Source organism: Anolis sagrei, chromosome 13, assembly GCF_037176765.1.
Source record: "Anolis sagrei isolate rAnoSag1 chromosome 13, rAnoSag1.mat, whole genome shotgun sequence".
Lineage (NCBI taxonomy): Eukaryota > Metazoa > Chordata > Lepidosauria > Squamata > Dactyloidae > Anolis > Anolis sagrei.
In genome coordinates, this window is record NC_090033.1 from 2,081,970 (window position 1) to 2,101,128 (window position 19,159).

At 43.6% G+C, this 19,159-nt stretch overlaps 1 protein-coding gene across 4 annotated transcripts in view; it reads right to left on the reverse strand.

The window, feature by feature from the left end:
• Positions 1–19,159, reverse strand: part of TMEM240 (transmembrane protein 240) — a 55,027-nt gene that overhangs the window by 14,115 nt on the left and 21,753 nt on the right. For all 4 annotated transcript variants that reach the window (XR_010910433.1, XR_010910432.1, XR_010910431.1 and 1 more), the window contains exon 3: positions 2,140–2,348. Coding sequence is in view for 1 of the 4 variants with exons in the window: in XM_067472966.1 (XP_067329067.1) it covers positions 2,140–2,348 (209 nt within the window). In the remaining 3 variants the exon portion in view is untranslated. The remainder of the gene's footprint in view (positions 1–2,139; positions 2,349–19,159) is intronic.

A 19,159-nucleotide genomic window follows, 5' to 3' on the forward strand; every position in this document is an offset into this window, starting at 1 on the left:
AGAAAGGCAAGAAAGAGGGAGGAAAACAAAAAGGGGGGAAGAAAGGAAAGAGGTAGAGAAGGAAGGAAGGAAGGAAGGAGGGAAGGAAGGAAGGAGAGAAAGAGGGAGGGAAGGTTGGCCACAGCAAAACATACAGCTAGTATATACATACAATATTATTAGCATAGCAGCATATCAGTATTATATATTATTTTATTTATTTATTTATTGACAGTATTTCTATACCGCTTTTCTCACCCCGAGGGGGACTCAAAGCGGTTTACACATACGTAATGGCAAAATTCAGTTCCAGTACAAACAATTACAATTATACACTACAATTAAACATAAATCAAATTAAAACCATACATCCGTAAGCAATAAAACAACAATTAAAACAATAAAACAGTTTCGTTCGTCAAATTGCCATTCCAGTCACTGTCTTTCCAAAATGCTGCATACATTTGCTTCTACTGCCCGAAGGCCTGGTCCCAAAACCATGATTTTAATTTTTTTTCTAAAAGTCAGGAGTGAGTGAGTGGATCTTACCTCATTTGGGAGTGTGTTCCATAGGCAGGGGGCCACAGCCGAGAAAGCCCTGTCTCTCGTCTGTTTTGTTGACGGGAGCGAGAGAAGGGCCTCCCCGAATGATCTTAGATTACTATATAGCACTATTAGTAATAGTACACATAATATAAAATATGTAATTATAATTGGGAAACTCCATATGGAAGCTCTGGGGACCGACAAGATTTATTGCAGCAGATCGTTTAACCTGCTGTGATAAATCCTGACCCTTAATTCTACAGTGTAGACACACCTCATCTTTCTGGGCCTTGGGAAACTCCATAGGGAAACTCTGGTGTCCAGGAAGATTGATTGAAGCTGGTGGTTTAACCTGCTGTGCTAAAGCCCGGCCCTTAATTCTACAGTGTAGACACACCTCATCTTTCTGGGCCTTGGGAAACTCCATAGGGAAACTCTGGTGTCCAGGAAGATTGATTGAAGCTGGTGGTTTAACCTGCTGTGCTAAAGCCCGGCCCTTAATTCTACAGTGTAGACACACCTCATCTTTCTGGGCCTTGGGAAACTCCATAGGGAAACTCTGGGGACCGACAAGATTTATTGAAGCTGGTGGTTTAACCTGCTGTGCTAAAGCCCGGCCCTTAATTCTACAGTGTAGACACACCTCATCTTACTGGGCCTTGGGAAACTCCATAGGGAAACTCTGGTGTCCAGGAAGATTTATTGAAGCTGGTGGTTTAACCTGCTGTGCTAAAGCCCGGCCCTTAATTCTACAGTGTAGACACACCTCATCTTTCTGGGCCTTGGGAAACTCCATAGGGAAACTCTGGTGTCCAGGAAGATTGATTGAAGCTGGTGGTTTAACCTGCTGTGCTAAAGCCCGGCCCTTAATTCTACAGTGTAGACACACCTCATCTTTCTGGGCCTTGGGAAACTCCATAGGGAAACTCTGGTGTCCAGGAAGATTTATTGAAGCTGGTGGTTTAACCTGCTGTGCTAAAGCCCGGCCCTTAATTCTACAGTGTAGACACACCTCATCTTCCTGGGCCTTGGGAAACTCCATAGGGAAACTCTGGGGACCGACAAGATTTATTGAAGCTGGTGGTTTAACCTGCTGTGCTAAAGCCCGGCCCTTAATTCTACAGTGTAGACACACCTCATCTTCCTGGGCCTTGGGAAACTCCATAGGGAAACTCTGGGGACCGACAAGATTTATTGAAGCTGGTGGTTTAACTTGCTGTGATAAATCCTGACCCTTAATTCTACAGTGTAGACACACCTCATCTTTCTGGGCCTTGGGAAACTCCATAGGGAAACTCTGGTGTCCAGGAAGATTTATTGAAGCTGGTGGTTTAACCTGCTGTGCTAAAGCCCGGCCCTTAATTCTACAGTGTAGACACACCTCATCTTTCTGGGCCTTGGGAAACTCCATACGGCAACTCTGGGGACCAGAATCACAGAATCCTATCATTGGAAGAGTCCCCAAGGAGCATCCAGTCCAACGCCCTTCTTCCAGGCAGGAAAAGCACAAGCAAAGCACCCCTGACAGGTGGCCATCCGGGGCTCACCTCACGTGTTGCCATTTTCCGAACCCTCCCCACCCCTTCTCCAAGACACCAGCAGACTTCCACTTACCATACCGTCGGCTTGTCCGCCACGCTCGCACGGCATAATGGAGGACCCCGTCCATCCAGACCAGAAACCAGCTTATACAGAATCCCAGCAAGAGTCCCAGCATCAGGTCAATTTCCTGCTTGGTGACATTGTCAGTCACAAAGTAGTTCTCTGAGGAATCCACAACCGACTGGTCTCCATCATACGGGATGACATAATGGACATGGTGCCTGTTTGGTTGGATTGGGAGAGAGATGAGAAAAAGAACAAGAGCATCAGGGCTTTGAGGGTGACCAGGAACCGACAGGAAACACCACTCGGGTTCCAACCAGTGGGTCTCTCAGGGAGAAGAAGTAAAGCTGTGGCTGCCGTTTTACTCAACACTGTGGGGCTCTCTCCTCTAGCACCAACCAGCAATACTCTGTAGGTCTCTCTCACCCCCCACAAACACCAGTAAAGCTGCTGCTCCCCAGCACTGACCAGCAACAAGTATTGTGTGTCCTCAGGAGGAAGAAGTAAAGCTGTGGCTGCCGTTTTACTCAACACTGTGGGTCTCTCTCCCCCAGCACCAACCAGCAACACTCTGTAGGTCTCTCTCCCCCCCCCCCCCACAAACACCAGTAAAGCTGTTGCTCCCCAGCACTGACCAGCAACAAGTATTGTGTGTCCTCAGGAGGAAGAAGTAAAGCTGTGGCTGCCGTTTTACTCAACACCATGGGTCTCTCTCCCCCAGTACCAACCAGCAACACTCTGTAGGTCTCTCTCACCCCCCACAAACACCAGTAAAGCTGCTGCTCCCCAGCACTGACCAGCAACAAGTATTGTGTGTCCTCAGGAGGAAGAAGTAAAGCTGTGGCTGCCGTTTTACTCAACACCGTGAGTCTCTCTCCCCCAGCACCAACCAGCAATACTCTGTAGGTCTCTCTCACCCCCCCCCCCCCCACACACACAAACATCAGTAAACCTGTTGCTCCCGAGCACTGACCAGCAACAAGTATTGTATGTCCTCAGGAGGAAGAAGTAAAGCTGTGGCTGCCGTTTTACTCAACACCGTGGGTCTCTCTCCCCCAGCACCAACCAGCAACACTCTGTAGGTCTCTCTCACCGCCTCCCCCCCCCCCCACAAACACCAGTAAAGCTGCTGCTCCCCAGCACTGACCAGCAACAAGTATTGTGTGTCCTCAGGAGGAAGAAGTAAAGCTGTGGCTGCCGTTTTACTCAACACCGTGGGTCTCTCTCCCCCAGCACCAACCAGCAACACTCTGTCCTGCACACAATCACCAGTGAAGCTGTTGCTCCCCAGCATGTGTCCGACTCTGTGGGGTGATGCTCATCTCCATTTGTAAGCTGAAGAGCCGGTGTTATCCGTAGACTCCTCCAAGGTCAAATGATTTACTCACACTTGCATGTTTTCGAACTGCTAGGTTGGCAGAAACTGGGGCTGGCAGCGGAAGCTCACACCACTCCCCGGATTCAAACCTGCAACCTTTTGGTCAACGGATTTAGCAGCTCAGCAGTTTAACCCACTGTGCCACCGGGAGCTCCAAGCTAGTAGTTAATTGAAAATAAGACATGCCCTGAAATCAAGCTTTAGTGTGTCTTTTGGGGAAAACACAATAAAGCCCCTGCTTTCCTTCCCTCTCATTTCACACACCACTTGGGTACTTTTGAAGGGAGTCTCACATCCAACAAAGATGATGTAGCATTTCCCTTTGTGTTGTCCTTCGGCCACCTCTGATGCAAACAGAGCTTTTGTGCAAGACGTAGCTGTACGTATCCCTTGGCTTCTGAATGAATCCACCTTTATGGGGGCTCCTTCCGTCCTTCCTTCCTTCCTTCCTTCCTTCCTTCCTTCCTTCCTTCCTTCCTTCCTTCCTTCCTTCCTTCCTTCCTTCCACTCAGGCAGCCGGAGAACTTTGGAGGGATGTTCGGCACGCCTGCCCATCGGCAATGCATCAGCCCACTGCAGAACACACCCAGCCACTGCAGCAAGGGAGGCACATCCCCAGCAAAGGCAGCCACAGACAGTGTCCCAGCAGCCCTCGTTGGTCAAGCATATCCCCCCCCCCCCCCCACAATTTAGACAACTGTGGGTCTTGCCCTGCCCCACTTGCTTCCTTTTGCTTTTGGGGACGAGCTGGGATGGAAAGGGGCTCCAAGTAAGAAGACCACGTACGAAGGTTGAATGAAAAGTAATGCCTCCACCTTTGCAACTCCTCAACAGATGGCAGTACTGGTATGTGGCAGGTACTGGCTTGTTCAGTAGACTCTCCTCTATAGTCCCATTTTGGCGGGAAGCCTTAGCATTGAACGGTTGTGTTGTTAAAGTGAAAAGTAATGCCTCCACCTTCGTAATTCCTCAACAGATGGCAGTACTGGTATGCGGCAGGTACTGGCTTGTTCAGAAGACTCTCCTCTACAGTTCCATTTTGGCGGGAAGCCTTAGCATTGAACGGTTGTGTTGTTAAAGTGAAAAGTAATGCCTCCACCTTCGTAACTCCTCAACAGATGGCAGTACTGGTATTCGGCAGGTACTGGCTTGTTCAGTAGACTCTCCTCTACAGTTCCATTTTGGCGGGAAGCCTTAGCATTGAACGGTTGTGTTGTTAAAGTGAAAAGTAATGCCTCCACCTTCGTAACTCCTCAACAGATGGCCGTACTGGTATGCGGCAGGTACTGGCTTGTTCAGTAGACTCTCCTCTACAGTTCCATTTTGGCGGGAAGCCTTAGCATTGAACGGTTGTGTTGTTAAAGTGAAAAGTAATGCCTCCACCTTCGTAACTCCTCAACACATAGCCGTACTGGTATGCGGCAGGTACTGGCTTGTTCAGTAGACTCTCCTCTATAGTCCCATTTTGGCGGGAAGCCTTAGCATTGAACGGTTGTGTTGTTAAAGTGAAAAGTAATGCCTCCACCTTCGTAACTCCTCAACAGATGGCAGTACTGGTATTCGGCAGGTACTGGCTTGTTCAGTAGACTCTCCTCTACAGTTCCATTTTGGTGGGAAGCCTTAGCATTGAACGGTTGTGTTGTTAAAGTGAAAAGTAATGCCTCCACCTTCGTAACTCCTCAACAGATGGCCGTACTGGTATGCGGCAGGTACTGGCTTGTTCAGCAGACTCTCCTCTACATTTCCATTTTGATGGGAAGCTTTAGCAGAAAAAGTAATGCCTCCACCTTCATAACTCCTCAACAGATGGCTGTACTGATATGTGGCAGGTACTGGCTTGCTCAGCAGACTCTCCTCTACAGTTCCATTTTGGCGGGAAGCTTTAGCATTGAACTGTTGTGCGAAGTATGGAACCCTTTGTAGACAGTTGGTCAATGCAACTTAGGCAATGTGCAGTCATTGAATTCTTGAGAGCAGAAGGTGTCACCCCAAAGGAGATTCATCAAAGAATGCAAGCTGTTTATGGTGATTGTGTTGATGTGAGTACTGTGCGTCGTTGGGTGAGTAAGTTTAAAGATGTTGAGGTGACACCTTCTGCTGTTAAGAATTCAATGACTGCACGTTGCTTAAGGCCCGTCGCAAACTAGGTTCCTGCTGGAGAAAACCTTGCTAGCAAGTCCCTGACGTCATGAGCCTGCGCCTCTCTCCCCGCCCCTTTCTCCGCCCCTTTCTCTTTGCGAGTGTGGTTTTTCCTTTGCTAGGGCAGCATTGCCCGCATTTTCTCTCAGTTGAATTCTGCCAACTGAGAGAAAATGCGGGCAATGCTGCCCTAGCACAGGAAAAACCACGCTCGCAAAGAGAAAGGGGCGGAGAAAGGGGCGGGGCGAGAGGCGGAGTCTCGTGACGTCAGGGACATGCTAGCAATTTTCCTCCAGCAGGAACCTAGTTTGCGACGGGCCTAAGTCACATTGACCAACCATCTGCATAGGGCTCCATACTTCGCACTTTAACAACACAACCATTCAATGCTAAGGCTTCCTGCCAAAATGGAACTGTAGAGGAGAGTCTACTGAACAAGCCAGTACCTGCTGCATACCAGTATTGCCATCTCTGGGGGAGTTACGAAGGTGGAGGTATTACTTTTTCTGCTAAAGCTTCCCATCAAAATGGAACTGTAGAGGAGAGTCTACTGAAAAAGCCAGTCCCTGCCAGATACCAGTACTGCCATCTGTTGAGGAGTTACAAAGGTGGAGGCATTACTTTTTCTGCTAAGGCTTCCTGCTAAAATGGAACTGTAGAGGAGAGTCTACAGAACAAGCCAGTACCTGCCACATACCAGTACTGTCATGTGTTGAGGAATTACGAAGTTGGAGGCATTGTATTTTCTGCTAAGGCTTCCCTCCAAAATGGAACCGTAGAGGAGAGTCTACTGAACAAGCCAGTACCTGCCACATACCAGTACTGTCATGTGTTGAGGAGTTACAAAGGTGAAGGCATTGTGTTTTCTGCTAAGGCTTCCTGCCGAAATGGAACTGTAGAGGAGAGTCTACTGAACAAGCCAGTGCCTGCCGCATACCAGTACTGCCATCTGTTGAGGAGTCACGAAGGTGGAGGCATTACTTTTCATTCAACCCTCGTACATATTGCTGGAAAAAGGAAAGTGCTTCTCATAGACAATGAGGGTCATCCAGTCTGACCCCCTTTTGCCAGGCAGGACGACACCATCAAAGCACCCCCAACAGATGACCATACAGCCTATGCTTGAAAACCTCCTGAGGAGGAGACTCCGCTGGACTCCCAGGCAGCACATCAAGGCAGGCATGCCAACAAAGGCAAATTAAAAGGCAATAACCCTTTTTTCCTGTTGCCGTCTCTTAAGTGGGCCAGAATAATTCCCTAAATTGATTGCTGCCGATTGTAGCAAATAGCCATGGCATTAAAGACGGACCGGATGCCACGAGCATGGTGTGCCAAGCCGCCTGACAAGGTCATTTGCAAAGCCAGCCTGGCGCTGAGTCCGCGCACGCTTCCGCCGGAGACGTGGCAATTACATGGATCCATTAGAAGCTGCACCCACTCGCCTGGATGATTTGATGTTTATATCATCTTTGTGGGAGGCTTCTCTCATGTCTCCGCATGAGGAGCTGGAGCTGATAGAGGGAGCTCATCCGCCTCTCCCTGGATTCAAACCTGCGACCTGTCGGTCTTCAGTTCTGCCGGCACAGGGGTTTAACCTACTGCGCCACTGAGGGCTCCTAAATAATAATAATAATAATAATAATAATAATAATAATAATAGTAATAATAGAGTAAAATAATAAATAACCTTGACTCGAGTATAAGCCGAGGGGGGCTTTGTCAGCCTTAAAAAAGGGGCTGAAAAACCCGGCTTATATTCAAGTATATACGGTAATAATGGAAGGAACTCTGACTATCACTCCACACAGGCTTCATAGCAGCAGCAATTCTATTAATAGTTTTACGTTCTAACAGCTGAATTCTTGTAATGTGCATAGCTGTCCCATACTACCCTAAACATACCCAATCTCCTCTGATTTTGGAAGCTAAGATGGATTGGGCCTGGTTCCAAATTGGATGGGAATCTCAGAGGAATATGAAAGGAAAGGGACCGCAAACGCGGGGGTGACGGGTCCTCTCTCGACACACGCCTGAACGTAATGCAAGCTGACAACGCGAGATGGGGAAAGCCAAATCGCTCCTGAATCCATTAGCTGGGGAAAGACTGTCGCTCTATAGACTTGGCTGGGGAGACGGCAACGAAATCGGACACGACACCAGACTCTTTGCCTGGCAGCCCGGAGCCTGCCATTCGCGGCCTTGTCACTCTTGCCGCCCACATCCCATCCCACTCTCGTCGTTCCTGGTTGTTAGCAAGCAGCAGGATTCTAAAACACAGACAGAGAATCATCCCGAGCTCTGAGGATGACCACCTGGGAAGGAATCCCACGGGAGCATTGCAAGACACCCACATACCTGGGAGTCACTTTGGACCGTGCTCTGACCTACAAGAAGCATTGCTTGAACATCAAGCAAAAAGTGGGCGCTAGAAAGAACATCATACGAAAGCTGACTGGCACAACCTGGCGATCACAACCAGACACAGTGAAGACATCTGCCCTTGCACTGTGCTACTCTGCTGCTGAGTATGCATGCCCAGTGTGGAACATATATCACCACGCTAAAACAGTGGATGTGGCTCTCAATGAGACACAGGATGTTTACGCCTCACAACACTGGAGAAATTACACTGCTTAGCCGGTATCGCACCACCTGACATCCGCCGGGAAGTGAAAGGACCAAGGCAGAGACATCTCCAGCTCATCCCCTGTTTGGGTATCAGCTAGCACGCCAACGACTTAAATCTAGGCATAGTTTTCTAAGATCTACGGAGACACTCGCCGGAACACCTCAGCAAGCGAGAGTCCAAAAGTGGCAGGCTCAAACCCAGAACTGATACCAAATGAGAGACTCCCCCCTGGGCACACAGAAGACGGGGCGACTTGGAAGGCGCTGAACAGACTGCGCTCTGGCACCACCAGATGCAGAGCCAACCTCAAGAAATGGGGCCACGAAGTGGAGTCCATGACATGCGAGTGCGGAGAAGAGCAAACCACTGACCACCTGATGCAATGTACCCTGAGCCCTGCCACATGCACCAGGGAGGACCTCCTTGCGGCAACACCAGAGGCACTCCGAGGGGCCAGAGACTGGTCAAAGGGCATTTAATCAACAACCAAACTCACAAATTTTGTATTTTGTCTATTTGTTTGCTTTGCTCTGTTAGAAATGTAATATAATTTGACTGCTTGCCCTGACACGACAAATAAAATAAATAAATAACAGGATTCTGCTCCCAAAGGACTTGAGAGGGCTGCAAAGCATATCTGATCCAACTACGAGGTTGCAGAAGAGGAATCATTCTCGACAGCAGATACAATTTCTAATTTCGGTGCACATTCCATTTAGAAAAATCGGAAAACGCTCTGTTTTCAAAAACTCAGACCGGGCTGTGGCGCAGCTAGTTATTAGCCGGCTGCATTAAATCACTACTGAGTTCGAAGCCAGACCGGGTCGGAGTGAGCTCCCAACCATTAATAGCCTAGCTTGCTGCTGACCTATTTATTTATTTATTTCACGCCTTTCCACCCCGCCCTTCTCAACCCCTGGGGGGGGGGGGGGGACCCAGGGCGGCTTACAAAAGGCACAATTCGATGCCAACAACAGACAATAAGGTAAAACATGTATCAACAGCAATGATAAAACAATCAAGTTACACATCACAGTCAATCAAAACCAATCTCATGTTCAACGTTCGCCAGCTCAGAATCCGTAAGTTCGTTCCGCGTTGTCGTAATCCTATCCAATTCTAGTCGTCATTGTCCTTTGTCTGTCTGCCAGATTACCCAAAGGCCTGCTCCCATATCCATGTTTTTAGTTTCCTTCTAAAAGAGAGGAGGGATGTCGATGACCTAATTTCCCCGGGGAGTGAATTCCACAGGCGAGGGGCCACCACCAAGAAGGCCCTGCTCCTCGTCCCCACCAATCTCACTTGTGATAGAGGTGGGGCCAAGAGCAGGGCCTCCCCAGACGATCTTAAACTCCGAGGCGGGACGTAGAAGGAGATGCGTTCGGACAGGTACGCTGGGCCGGAGCCGTATAGGGTTTTGTAGGTCAGAACCAGCACTTTGAATTGTGCTCGGAATTGGATCGGCAGCCAGTGGAGCTGACATAACAGGGGGGTGGTATGCTCCCTGTATGACACTCCGGTGAGTAATCTGGCTGCCTCCCGCTGGACTAGTTGGAGTTTCCGAACAGTCTTCAAAGGCAACCCCACGTAGAGCGCGTTGCAGTAATCTATTCGGGATGTAACAAGAGCGTGGACCACCTATTCAGCCCGAAAGACAGTTGCATCTAGATCCAGGGAAGTCATGCTTCCCCTCTATTCTGTCTTAGTTAGACCACACCTGGCATACTGTGTCTAATTCTAGGCACCACAACTGAAGCTGGAATGTGTCCAGAGGACGGCAACTCAAATGATCAAGGATCTGGAGAACAAGCCCTATGAGGAGCGGCTTAAAGAGCCGGGCATGTTTAGCTTGAAGAAGAGAAGGCTGAGAGGAGACATAATGAGATGTATAAATATGTGAGAGGAAATCATAGGGAGGAGGGAGCAAGCTTGGACGCAATGGCTTCAAACTACAAGAAAGGAGATTCCATCTGAACACGAGGAAGAACTTCCTGAGTGTGAGAGCTGTTCAGCAGTGGAACTCTCTGCAATGGAGTGTGGTGGGGGCTCCTTCTTTGGAGGCTTTGAAGCAGAGGCTGGATGGCCATCTGTCGGGGGTGCTTTGAATGCAGTTTTTCTGCTACTTGGCAGAATGGGATTGGATTGGATGATGGCCCATGCAGTCTCTTCCAACCCTAACCCTAACCCTAACCCTAACCCTAACCTTACCTGGCTAATGTCAGGTCCCCATTCCCGCACACCGAACACATACAGACACTTCATGGACATCAGGAAAAACTTCCTGACTGGGAGAGCTGTTCAGCAGTGGAACTCTCTGCCCTGGAGTGTGGTGGGGGCTCCTTCTTTGGAGGCTTTTAAGCAGAGGCTGGGTGGCCATCTGCCGGGGGTGCTTTGAATGCAGTTTTTCTGCTACTTGGCAGAATGGGGTTGGACTGGATGGCCTAACCCTGGCCTTACCTGGCTAATGTCGGGTCCCCATTCCCGCACACCGAACACATACAGACACTTCATGGACATCAGGAAAAACTTCCTGACTGCGAGAGCTGTTCAGCAGTGGAACTCTCTTCCCTGGAGTGTGATGGAGACTCCTTCTTTGGAGGCTTTGAAACAGAGATTGGATGACCATCTGCCGGGGGTGCTTTGAATGCAGTTTTCTTGCCACTTGGCAGAATGGGTTTGGACTGGATGGCCTAACCCTAGCCTTACCTGGCTAATGTCGGGTCCCCATTCCCGCACACCGAACACATACAGACACTTCATGGACATCAGGAAAAACTTCCTGACTGCGAGAGCTGTTCAGCAGTGGAACTCTCTGCCCTGGAGTGTGGTGGGGGCTCCTTCTTTGGAGGCTTTTAAGCAGAAGCCGGATGGCCAACTGTGTGGAGTGATTTGAATGCAATATTCCTGCTTCTTGGCAGAATGGGGTTGGACTGGATGGTCCACGAGGTCTCTTCCAACTCTATGATTCTATATCTGAGTATACGTAAATGATAACGAATGGGAAACACAATTTGTCCCCACTTTAATAGCAGCCCACCTGCCCATGCTGACCCCCTCCCTCACCCTAAAAACAGATCCCTGAATGCAACCTCTTTCTGAAGAATGATTCGGATCTCCGCATTGAGATGCTTGCAGTGTTGTCTTATGAGGTGGGCTGCCTTTCAAGATGTTTCAGAAATCACAAGCGGCTCGAAAATACGGTCGCCAGATTGTAAGTGGGTGCGCAGCTCTTGGAACATGTTACGCCATTGGTTATATCAGTCCCACTGGTTGCCTATGATTTCTCATCTCCCTCTGACATGCTGGTTTGGGCTCTCAATAAATGTAATTAATAATAATAATAATAATAAATATTATTATTAATATAATATATATTATTATATTAATAATTATAATTAATTATAATTAATAATAATAATTAATATTATTATTAATATAATATATATTATTATAATATTAATAATTATAATTAATTATAATTAATAATTAATTAAAATAATGAATATAATAACAATAATAACAATAACAATAAATAGAGTAAAATAATACATGTAATAATAACAATAATAAGTAGAGTAAAATAATAAATGTAATAATAACAATAGAGTAAAATAAGTGTTGTAATAATAATAATGATAATAATAATAATAATAATAATAGAGTAAAATAATACATGTAATAATAGTGGAATAAAATAATAAATGTAATACCAACAATAATAAGTAGAGTAAAATAATAAATGTAATAATAACAATAATAAGTAGAGTAAAATAATAAATGTAATAATAACAATAGAGTAAAACAAGTGTTGTAATAATAATAATAATAATAATAGAGTAAAATAATAAATATAATAATAGAGTAAAATAACACATGTAATAATAATAGAGTAAAATAATACATGTAATAATAGTGGAATAAAATAATAAATGTAATACCAACAATAATAAATAGAGTAAAATAATAAATGTAATAATAACAATAATAAGTATGGTTAAAATAATAAATGTAATAATAACAATAGAGTAAAATAAGTGTTGTAATAATAATAATAATAATAAAGCAAAATAATAAATATAATAATAAATAGTAAAATAATAAGTGTAATAATAAATAGTAAAATAATAAGTTGTTGTAGGTTTTTCCGGGCTATATGGCCATGTTCCGGAGGCAATTTTTCTCCTGACGTTTCGCCTGCATCTATGGCAAGCATCCTCAGAGGTAGTGGTAGAGGTACCTCTGAGGATGCTTGCCATAGATGCAGGCGAAACGTCAGGAGAAAAATTGCCTCCGGAACATGGCCATATAGCCCGGAAAAACCTACAACAACCCAGTGATTCCGGCCATGAAAGCCTTCGACAATACAGTAAAATAATAAATATAATAATAGAGTAAAATAATAAATGTAATAATAATAAATAGAGTAAAATAATACATGTAATAATAGTGGATTAAAATAATAAATGTAATACCAACAATAATAAATAGAGTAAAATAATAAATCTATATAAATAAAAAGGTAATGTTCATTTGTGGGATTAACATAACTCAAAAACTACTGGACAAATAGACACCAAATTTGGACACATGACGCCTCTCAGGCCAACGAGTGACCATCACTCATAAAAACACTGAAAAACACAGCAGAAGAGACTTAAAAAGCCAAAAATAAATTAAGAAATACATTACAACGCATGAGCAAAATTACACATATATACACACACACACACACAAACACACATATATACACACATACAAAGCAAACATACACAGTCTGGGCCACAGCAACGCATCTCAGGGGACGGCTAGTGTAATAATAACAATATAAAATAAGGAAAGATAATGTAGTAATAATAAAGAGAGTAAAATAATAAATGTAATAATAGTGTCTAGATCTAGGGAAGTAATGCTGCCCCTCTATTCTGCTTTGGTTAGACCACGTTACCTGGAATATTGTGTCCAATTCTGGGCACCACAATTCAAGACAGATATTGACTCTAAGCTGGAATGTGTCCAGAGAAAGAGGGCGACTAAAATGATCAAGGGTCTGGAGAACAAGCCCTATGAGGAGCGGCTTAAGGAGCTGGGCATGTTTAGCCTGAAGAAGAGAAGGCTGAGAGGAGATATGATGAGAGCCATGTATAAATATGTGAGAGGAAGCCACAGAGAGGAGGGAGCAAGCTTGTTTTCTGCTTCCTTAAAGACTAGGACGCAATGGAGCAGTGGCTTCAAACTACAAGAGAGGAGATTCTAACTGAGCACGAGGAAGAACTTCCTGACTGTGAGAGCCGTTCAGCAGTGGAACTCTCTGCCCCGGAGTGTGGTAGAGGCTCCTTCCATGGAGGCTTTGAAACAGAGGCTGGATGGCCATCTGTCAGGGGTGATTTGAGTGCAATGTTCCTGCTTCTTGGCAGAATGGGGTTGGACTGGATGGCCCAGGAGGTCTCTTCCAACTCTTTGATTCTAGGATTCTATGATTCTATGAATAATAATAATAATAATAATAATAATAATAGAGTAAAATAATGTAAATGTATAATAATAATAATAATAATAATAATAATAATAATAATATTTTTTATTTATTAGAAACATTTATATTCCGCCCTTCTCACCCGAAGGGGAGTCAGGGCAGAGCACAACAAATATACGGCAAGCATTTCATGCCGGGACATAAAATAATTATAAACACTAAAATCAGTTATATCTACTGAAACCATAAATGAATAATAATAATAATAATAATAATAGAGTAAAATAATAAATAACTTTGACTCGAGTATATACTGAGGGGGGCTTTTTCAGCATAAAAAAGGGGCTGAAAAACTCAGCTTGTACTCAAGTATATACAGTAATTTCTATACTGAATAGCACAGTCACACCTGTGGATCCCTGGACCTGAACCTGGGACACTCGGCATGAAAACAGATGGCCTACTCGTGAGTTCCAATCCCACCGCATTCCTCTCACTTAAATCCATCAGCTTTCAACTTTTATGACTTTTACAAGGGCCTCCTTCCCTTCCCTTTTGGCTCTTTCGAAGAAATTAATTGATGGTTCAGGTCTGAGGGACAATAGATTTGGCTTGAAGGCAGAGATGTGTGCGACTCCTTTCCAAAGAACTCAATAGAAGAAAAAGCACTTGGCTCTCGGCGCAAGAGCCATTCCAAGAACGTATGGAGAAAAATAATACATGAGCAGATCGGTTTGGGAAAGCATGAAGGGAGGTCATAATAATAACAACAATAATAGAGTCAAATAATAAGTGTAGTAATAATAATAATAATAGAGTCAAATAATAAATGTAATAATAACAATAATAAATAGAGTAAAATAATACATGTAATAATAACAATAATAGAGTAAAATAATAAATGTAATAACAATAATAGAGTAAAATAGTAAGTGTAATAATAGAGTAAAATAACAATAATAGAGTAAAATAATAAGTGTAATAATAATAGAGTAAAATAATAAATATATTAATAATAGAATAAAATAATAAATGTAATAATAACAATAATAAATAGAGTAAAATAATAATTGTAATAATAATAATAGAGTAAAATAATAAGTGTAATAATAACAATAATAGAGTAAAATAATAAATGCAATAACAATAATAAATAGAGTAAAATAATAAATGTAATAATAACAATAATAGAGTAAAATAGTAAGTGTAATAATAGAGTAAAATAACAATAATAGAGTAAAATAATAAGTGTAATAATAATAGAGTAAAATAATAAATATATTAATAATAGAATAAAATAATAAGTGTAATAATAACAATAATAAATAGAGTAAAATAATAAGTGTTATAATAAAAATAGAGTAAAATAATAAATACATTAATAATAGAATAAAATAATAAGTGTAATAATAATAATAGAGTAAAATAATAAATGTAATAATAATAAAGTAAAATAAAATAATAAATATAATAATGGAGTAAAATAATAAATATAATAATAATCATCATCATCACACTATTATTATTATTATTATTATTATTATTATTACTGAGGCTGGATCTATCTACACTACCACATAATCCAGTTTCTGAATCCAGATTGTCTGATTTAAATTGGATTATATGAGTCCACACTGTATAATCCAGTTCAAAGCAGATTCCAGAAACTGGATCATATGGCAGTCTAGTCTAGCTGGGGCTTAAAACAGATGAAAATGAATGAGCAACTAGACTTTCCCTTTAAACTACTTGCTTGTTGTTGTTGTTGTTTAAACCCTAAGGGAAATAGAACCACCCAGAGATAATTTTGCTGTACAATCCTAAAGTTGGAAGAGACTTCGGGGGCCATCCAGTCCAACCCCCTGTCAAGAAGCAGGAAAATCACATTCAATGCACCCCTGACAGATGGCCATCCAGCCTCTGGGTTGATTGTAGGTTTTTCGGACTGTATGACATGTGTCAGAAGGATTCTCTTCTGATGTTTCACCTGCATCTGTAGCAGACATCCTCAGAGGTGGTGAGGATGCTTGCCACAGATGCAGGCGAAATGTCAGGAGAGAATGCTTCTAGAACATGACCATACAGCCCAAAAAACGTACAACAACCATGTGATTCCAGCCATGAAAGCCTTCGACAATACATCATCCAGCCTCTGTTTAAAAGCCTCCAAAGAAAGGAGCCTCCACCACACCTTGGGGCGGAGAGTTCCACTGCTGAACACTCTCACCGTTAGGAAGTTCTTCCTAATGTTCAGGTGGAATCTCCTTTCCTGTAGTTCAGTGACTCCCAACCTGTGGTCTGTGGACCACCAATTGTCCACAAGAACTAAAGTATGGTCTGCGGTCTCACTGTTACTACATCATAACTGGTATTGCGAAACCCTCTTATAGTGTCAAAGCTTATTAAACACTAGCCGTCCCCTGCCACGCATTACTGTGGCCCAGTCTGTGTATATGTGCTGTGTGTGTATATATATGTGTATATGTGTGTGTATATGTTTGTGTATATGTGTATTCTTGTGTTTATATGTGGTTTTGCGCATGCGTTGTAATGCATTTTTTTTGGTTTTTGGCTTTTTAAGTCTCTTCTGCTGTGTTTCTGTCATTGCTGGGGTTCCGAATCCTCTTTGATTGTAGGTGAACTATAAATCCCAGTAACTACAACTCTCAAATGTCAAGGTCTATTTCCCTCAAACTTCATCTGTGTTCATATTTGGACATAAGGAATATCTGTGTCAAGTAGTCCAGATCCATCATTGAGTCCACAGTGCTCTCTGGATGTAGGTGAACTGCAACTCCCAAAATCAAGGTCAAGGCCCACCAAACCATTGTAGTGTTTTTGTTGGTTGTGTGAGTTCTGTGTGCCAAGTTTGGTTCAATTCCATCGATGGTGGGGTTCAGAATACTCTTTGATTGTAGGTGAACTGTGAATCCCAGTGACTACAACTCCCAAATGTATTTTCCCCAAACTCCACCTGTGTTCATATTTGGGCATATTGAGTGCTTGTGCCAAGTTTGGTCCAGATCCATCACGGTTTGAGTCCACAGTGCTCTCTGGATGTAGGTGAACTACAACTCCCAAACTCAAGGTCAATGCCCATCAAACCCTTCCAGTATTTTCTGTTGATCATGGGAGTTCTGTGTGCCAAGTTTGGTTCAATTCCATCATTGGTGGAGTTCAGAGTGCTCGTTGATTGTAGGTGAACTATAAATCCCAGCAACTACAACTCCCAAATGGCAAAATCATAATTTTTTGAGTGATGGTCACTCCTTGTGTTGTGAGACGTTTTGTTGCCAAATTTGGTGTGATTTCGTTCATTGGTTCTTTTGTTTTTAAGGAACTCATTATGCACAGAGCATTTATATATAGATAGATGGTCACTCGTTGGTCTGTTAGGGGTGTAGTGTCCAAATTTGGTGTCCCTTCGTCCAGTGCTTTTTGAGTTATGTTAATCCCACAAACAAACATTACATTTTTATTTATATAGATTTATTTATTTATTTATTATTTACGACATTTCTATGCTGCTGTTCTCACCCCGAAGGGGACTCAGAGCGGCTTGCAATATATATTTCCATATATTAGTAAAGAGTAGAGACATCAGACTGGCAACAAAGATCCGCCTAGTCCAAGCCATGGTATTCCCTGTAGTAACCTAGGGATGTGAGAGCTGGACCATAGGGAAGGCTGAGCGAAGGAAGATCGATGCTTTTGAGCTGTGGTGCTGGAGGAAAGTGCTGAGAGTACCTTGGACTGCAAGAAGATCCAACCAGTCCATCCTCCAGGAAATAAAGCCTGGCTGCTCACTGGAAGGAAGGATACTAGAGACAAAGTTGAAGTACTTTGGCCACATCATGAGGAGACAGCAAAGCCTAGAGAAGACAATTATGCTGGGGAAAGTGGAAGGCAAAAGGAAGAGGGGCCGACCTAGGGCAAGATGGATGGATGGCATCCTTGAAGTGACTGGACTGACCTTGAAGGAGCTGGGGGTGGTGACGGCCGACAGGGAGCTCTGGCGTGGGCTGGTCCACGAGGTCACGAAGAGTCGGAGACGACTGAACGAATGAACAACAACAACAATATTATATTAATAGCATAGTACAATGTCAGTATTATATATTACTATATTGCACTATACCATTATATTGTACTATTATTAGTAGTATTACATGTAATGTAAATATATAATTATAGTATTGTATTATTATTACTAGTATTATATTGTATTACATTATAATATTATAAACATTATATGTATATAAATATATTATTTAATTTAATAATAACAGAGTAAATTAATAAATATAATAAAAAAATAAAAAAATATAATAGAGAATAGGTGCTCTTACTGCCTATTACAGGGAAAAACCCCCAACCCATCCAAAACACAGACATGTGCCTTTCATCTCAAGAACAGACAAGCATCTCGAGCTCTGAGGATGACCTGGGAAGGAATCCCACGGGAGCATTGCAGCGCACCCAAATACCTGGGAGTCACGCTGGACCGTGCTCTTACCTACAAGAAGCATTGCCTGAACATCAAGCAAAAAGTGGGTGCTAGAAACAATATCATACGAAAGCTGACTGGCACAACCTGAGGATCACAACCAGACACAGTGAAGACATCTGCCCTTGCGCTGTGCTACTCTGCTGCTGAGTATGCATGCCCAGTGTGGAACACATCTCACCACGCTCAAACAGTGGATGTGGCTCTTAATGCAACCTGAGCCTCGCCACATGCACAAAGGAGGACCTTCTTGCGGCAACACCAGAGGCACTCCAAGTGGCCAGACACTGGTCAAAGGACATTTAACCAACTACCAAACTCACAAGTTTTGTATTTTGTCTGTTTGTTTGCTTTGTTCTGTTAGAAATGGAATATAATGGACTGGTTGCTCTGACACGACAAATAAATAAGCCTTAAAAATGGCTGGAAAACTCGGTTTATACTCGATATATGTTAGGTTGTTAACTGTTTCTATCTCAAAGCTCTATCTCAATATCATACGAAAGCTGACTGGCACAACCTGGGGATCACAACCAGATACAGTGAAGACATCTGCCCTTGCGCTATGCTACTCTGCTGCTGAGTATGCATGCCCAGTGTGGAACACATCTCACCACACTAAAGCAGTAGATGTGGCTCTTAATGAGACATGCCGCATTATCACGGGGTGCCTGCGCCTGACACCACTGAAGGAATTACACTGCTTAGCCGGTATTGCACCACCTGACATCTGCCGGGAAGTAGCAGCCAATAGTGAAAGGACCAAGGCAGAGACATCTCCAGCTCATCCCCTGTTTGGGTATCAGCCAGCACGTCAACGACTTAAATCTAGACATAGTTTTCTAAGATCTACAGAGACACTCGCTGGAACACCTCAGCAAGCGAGAGTCCAAAAGTGGCAGG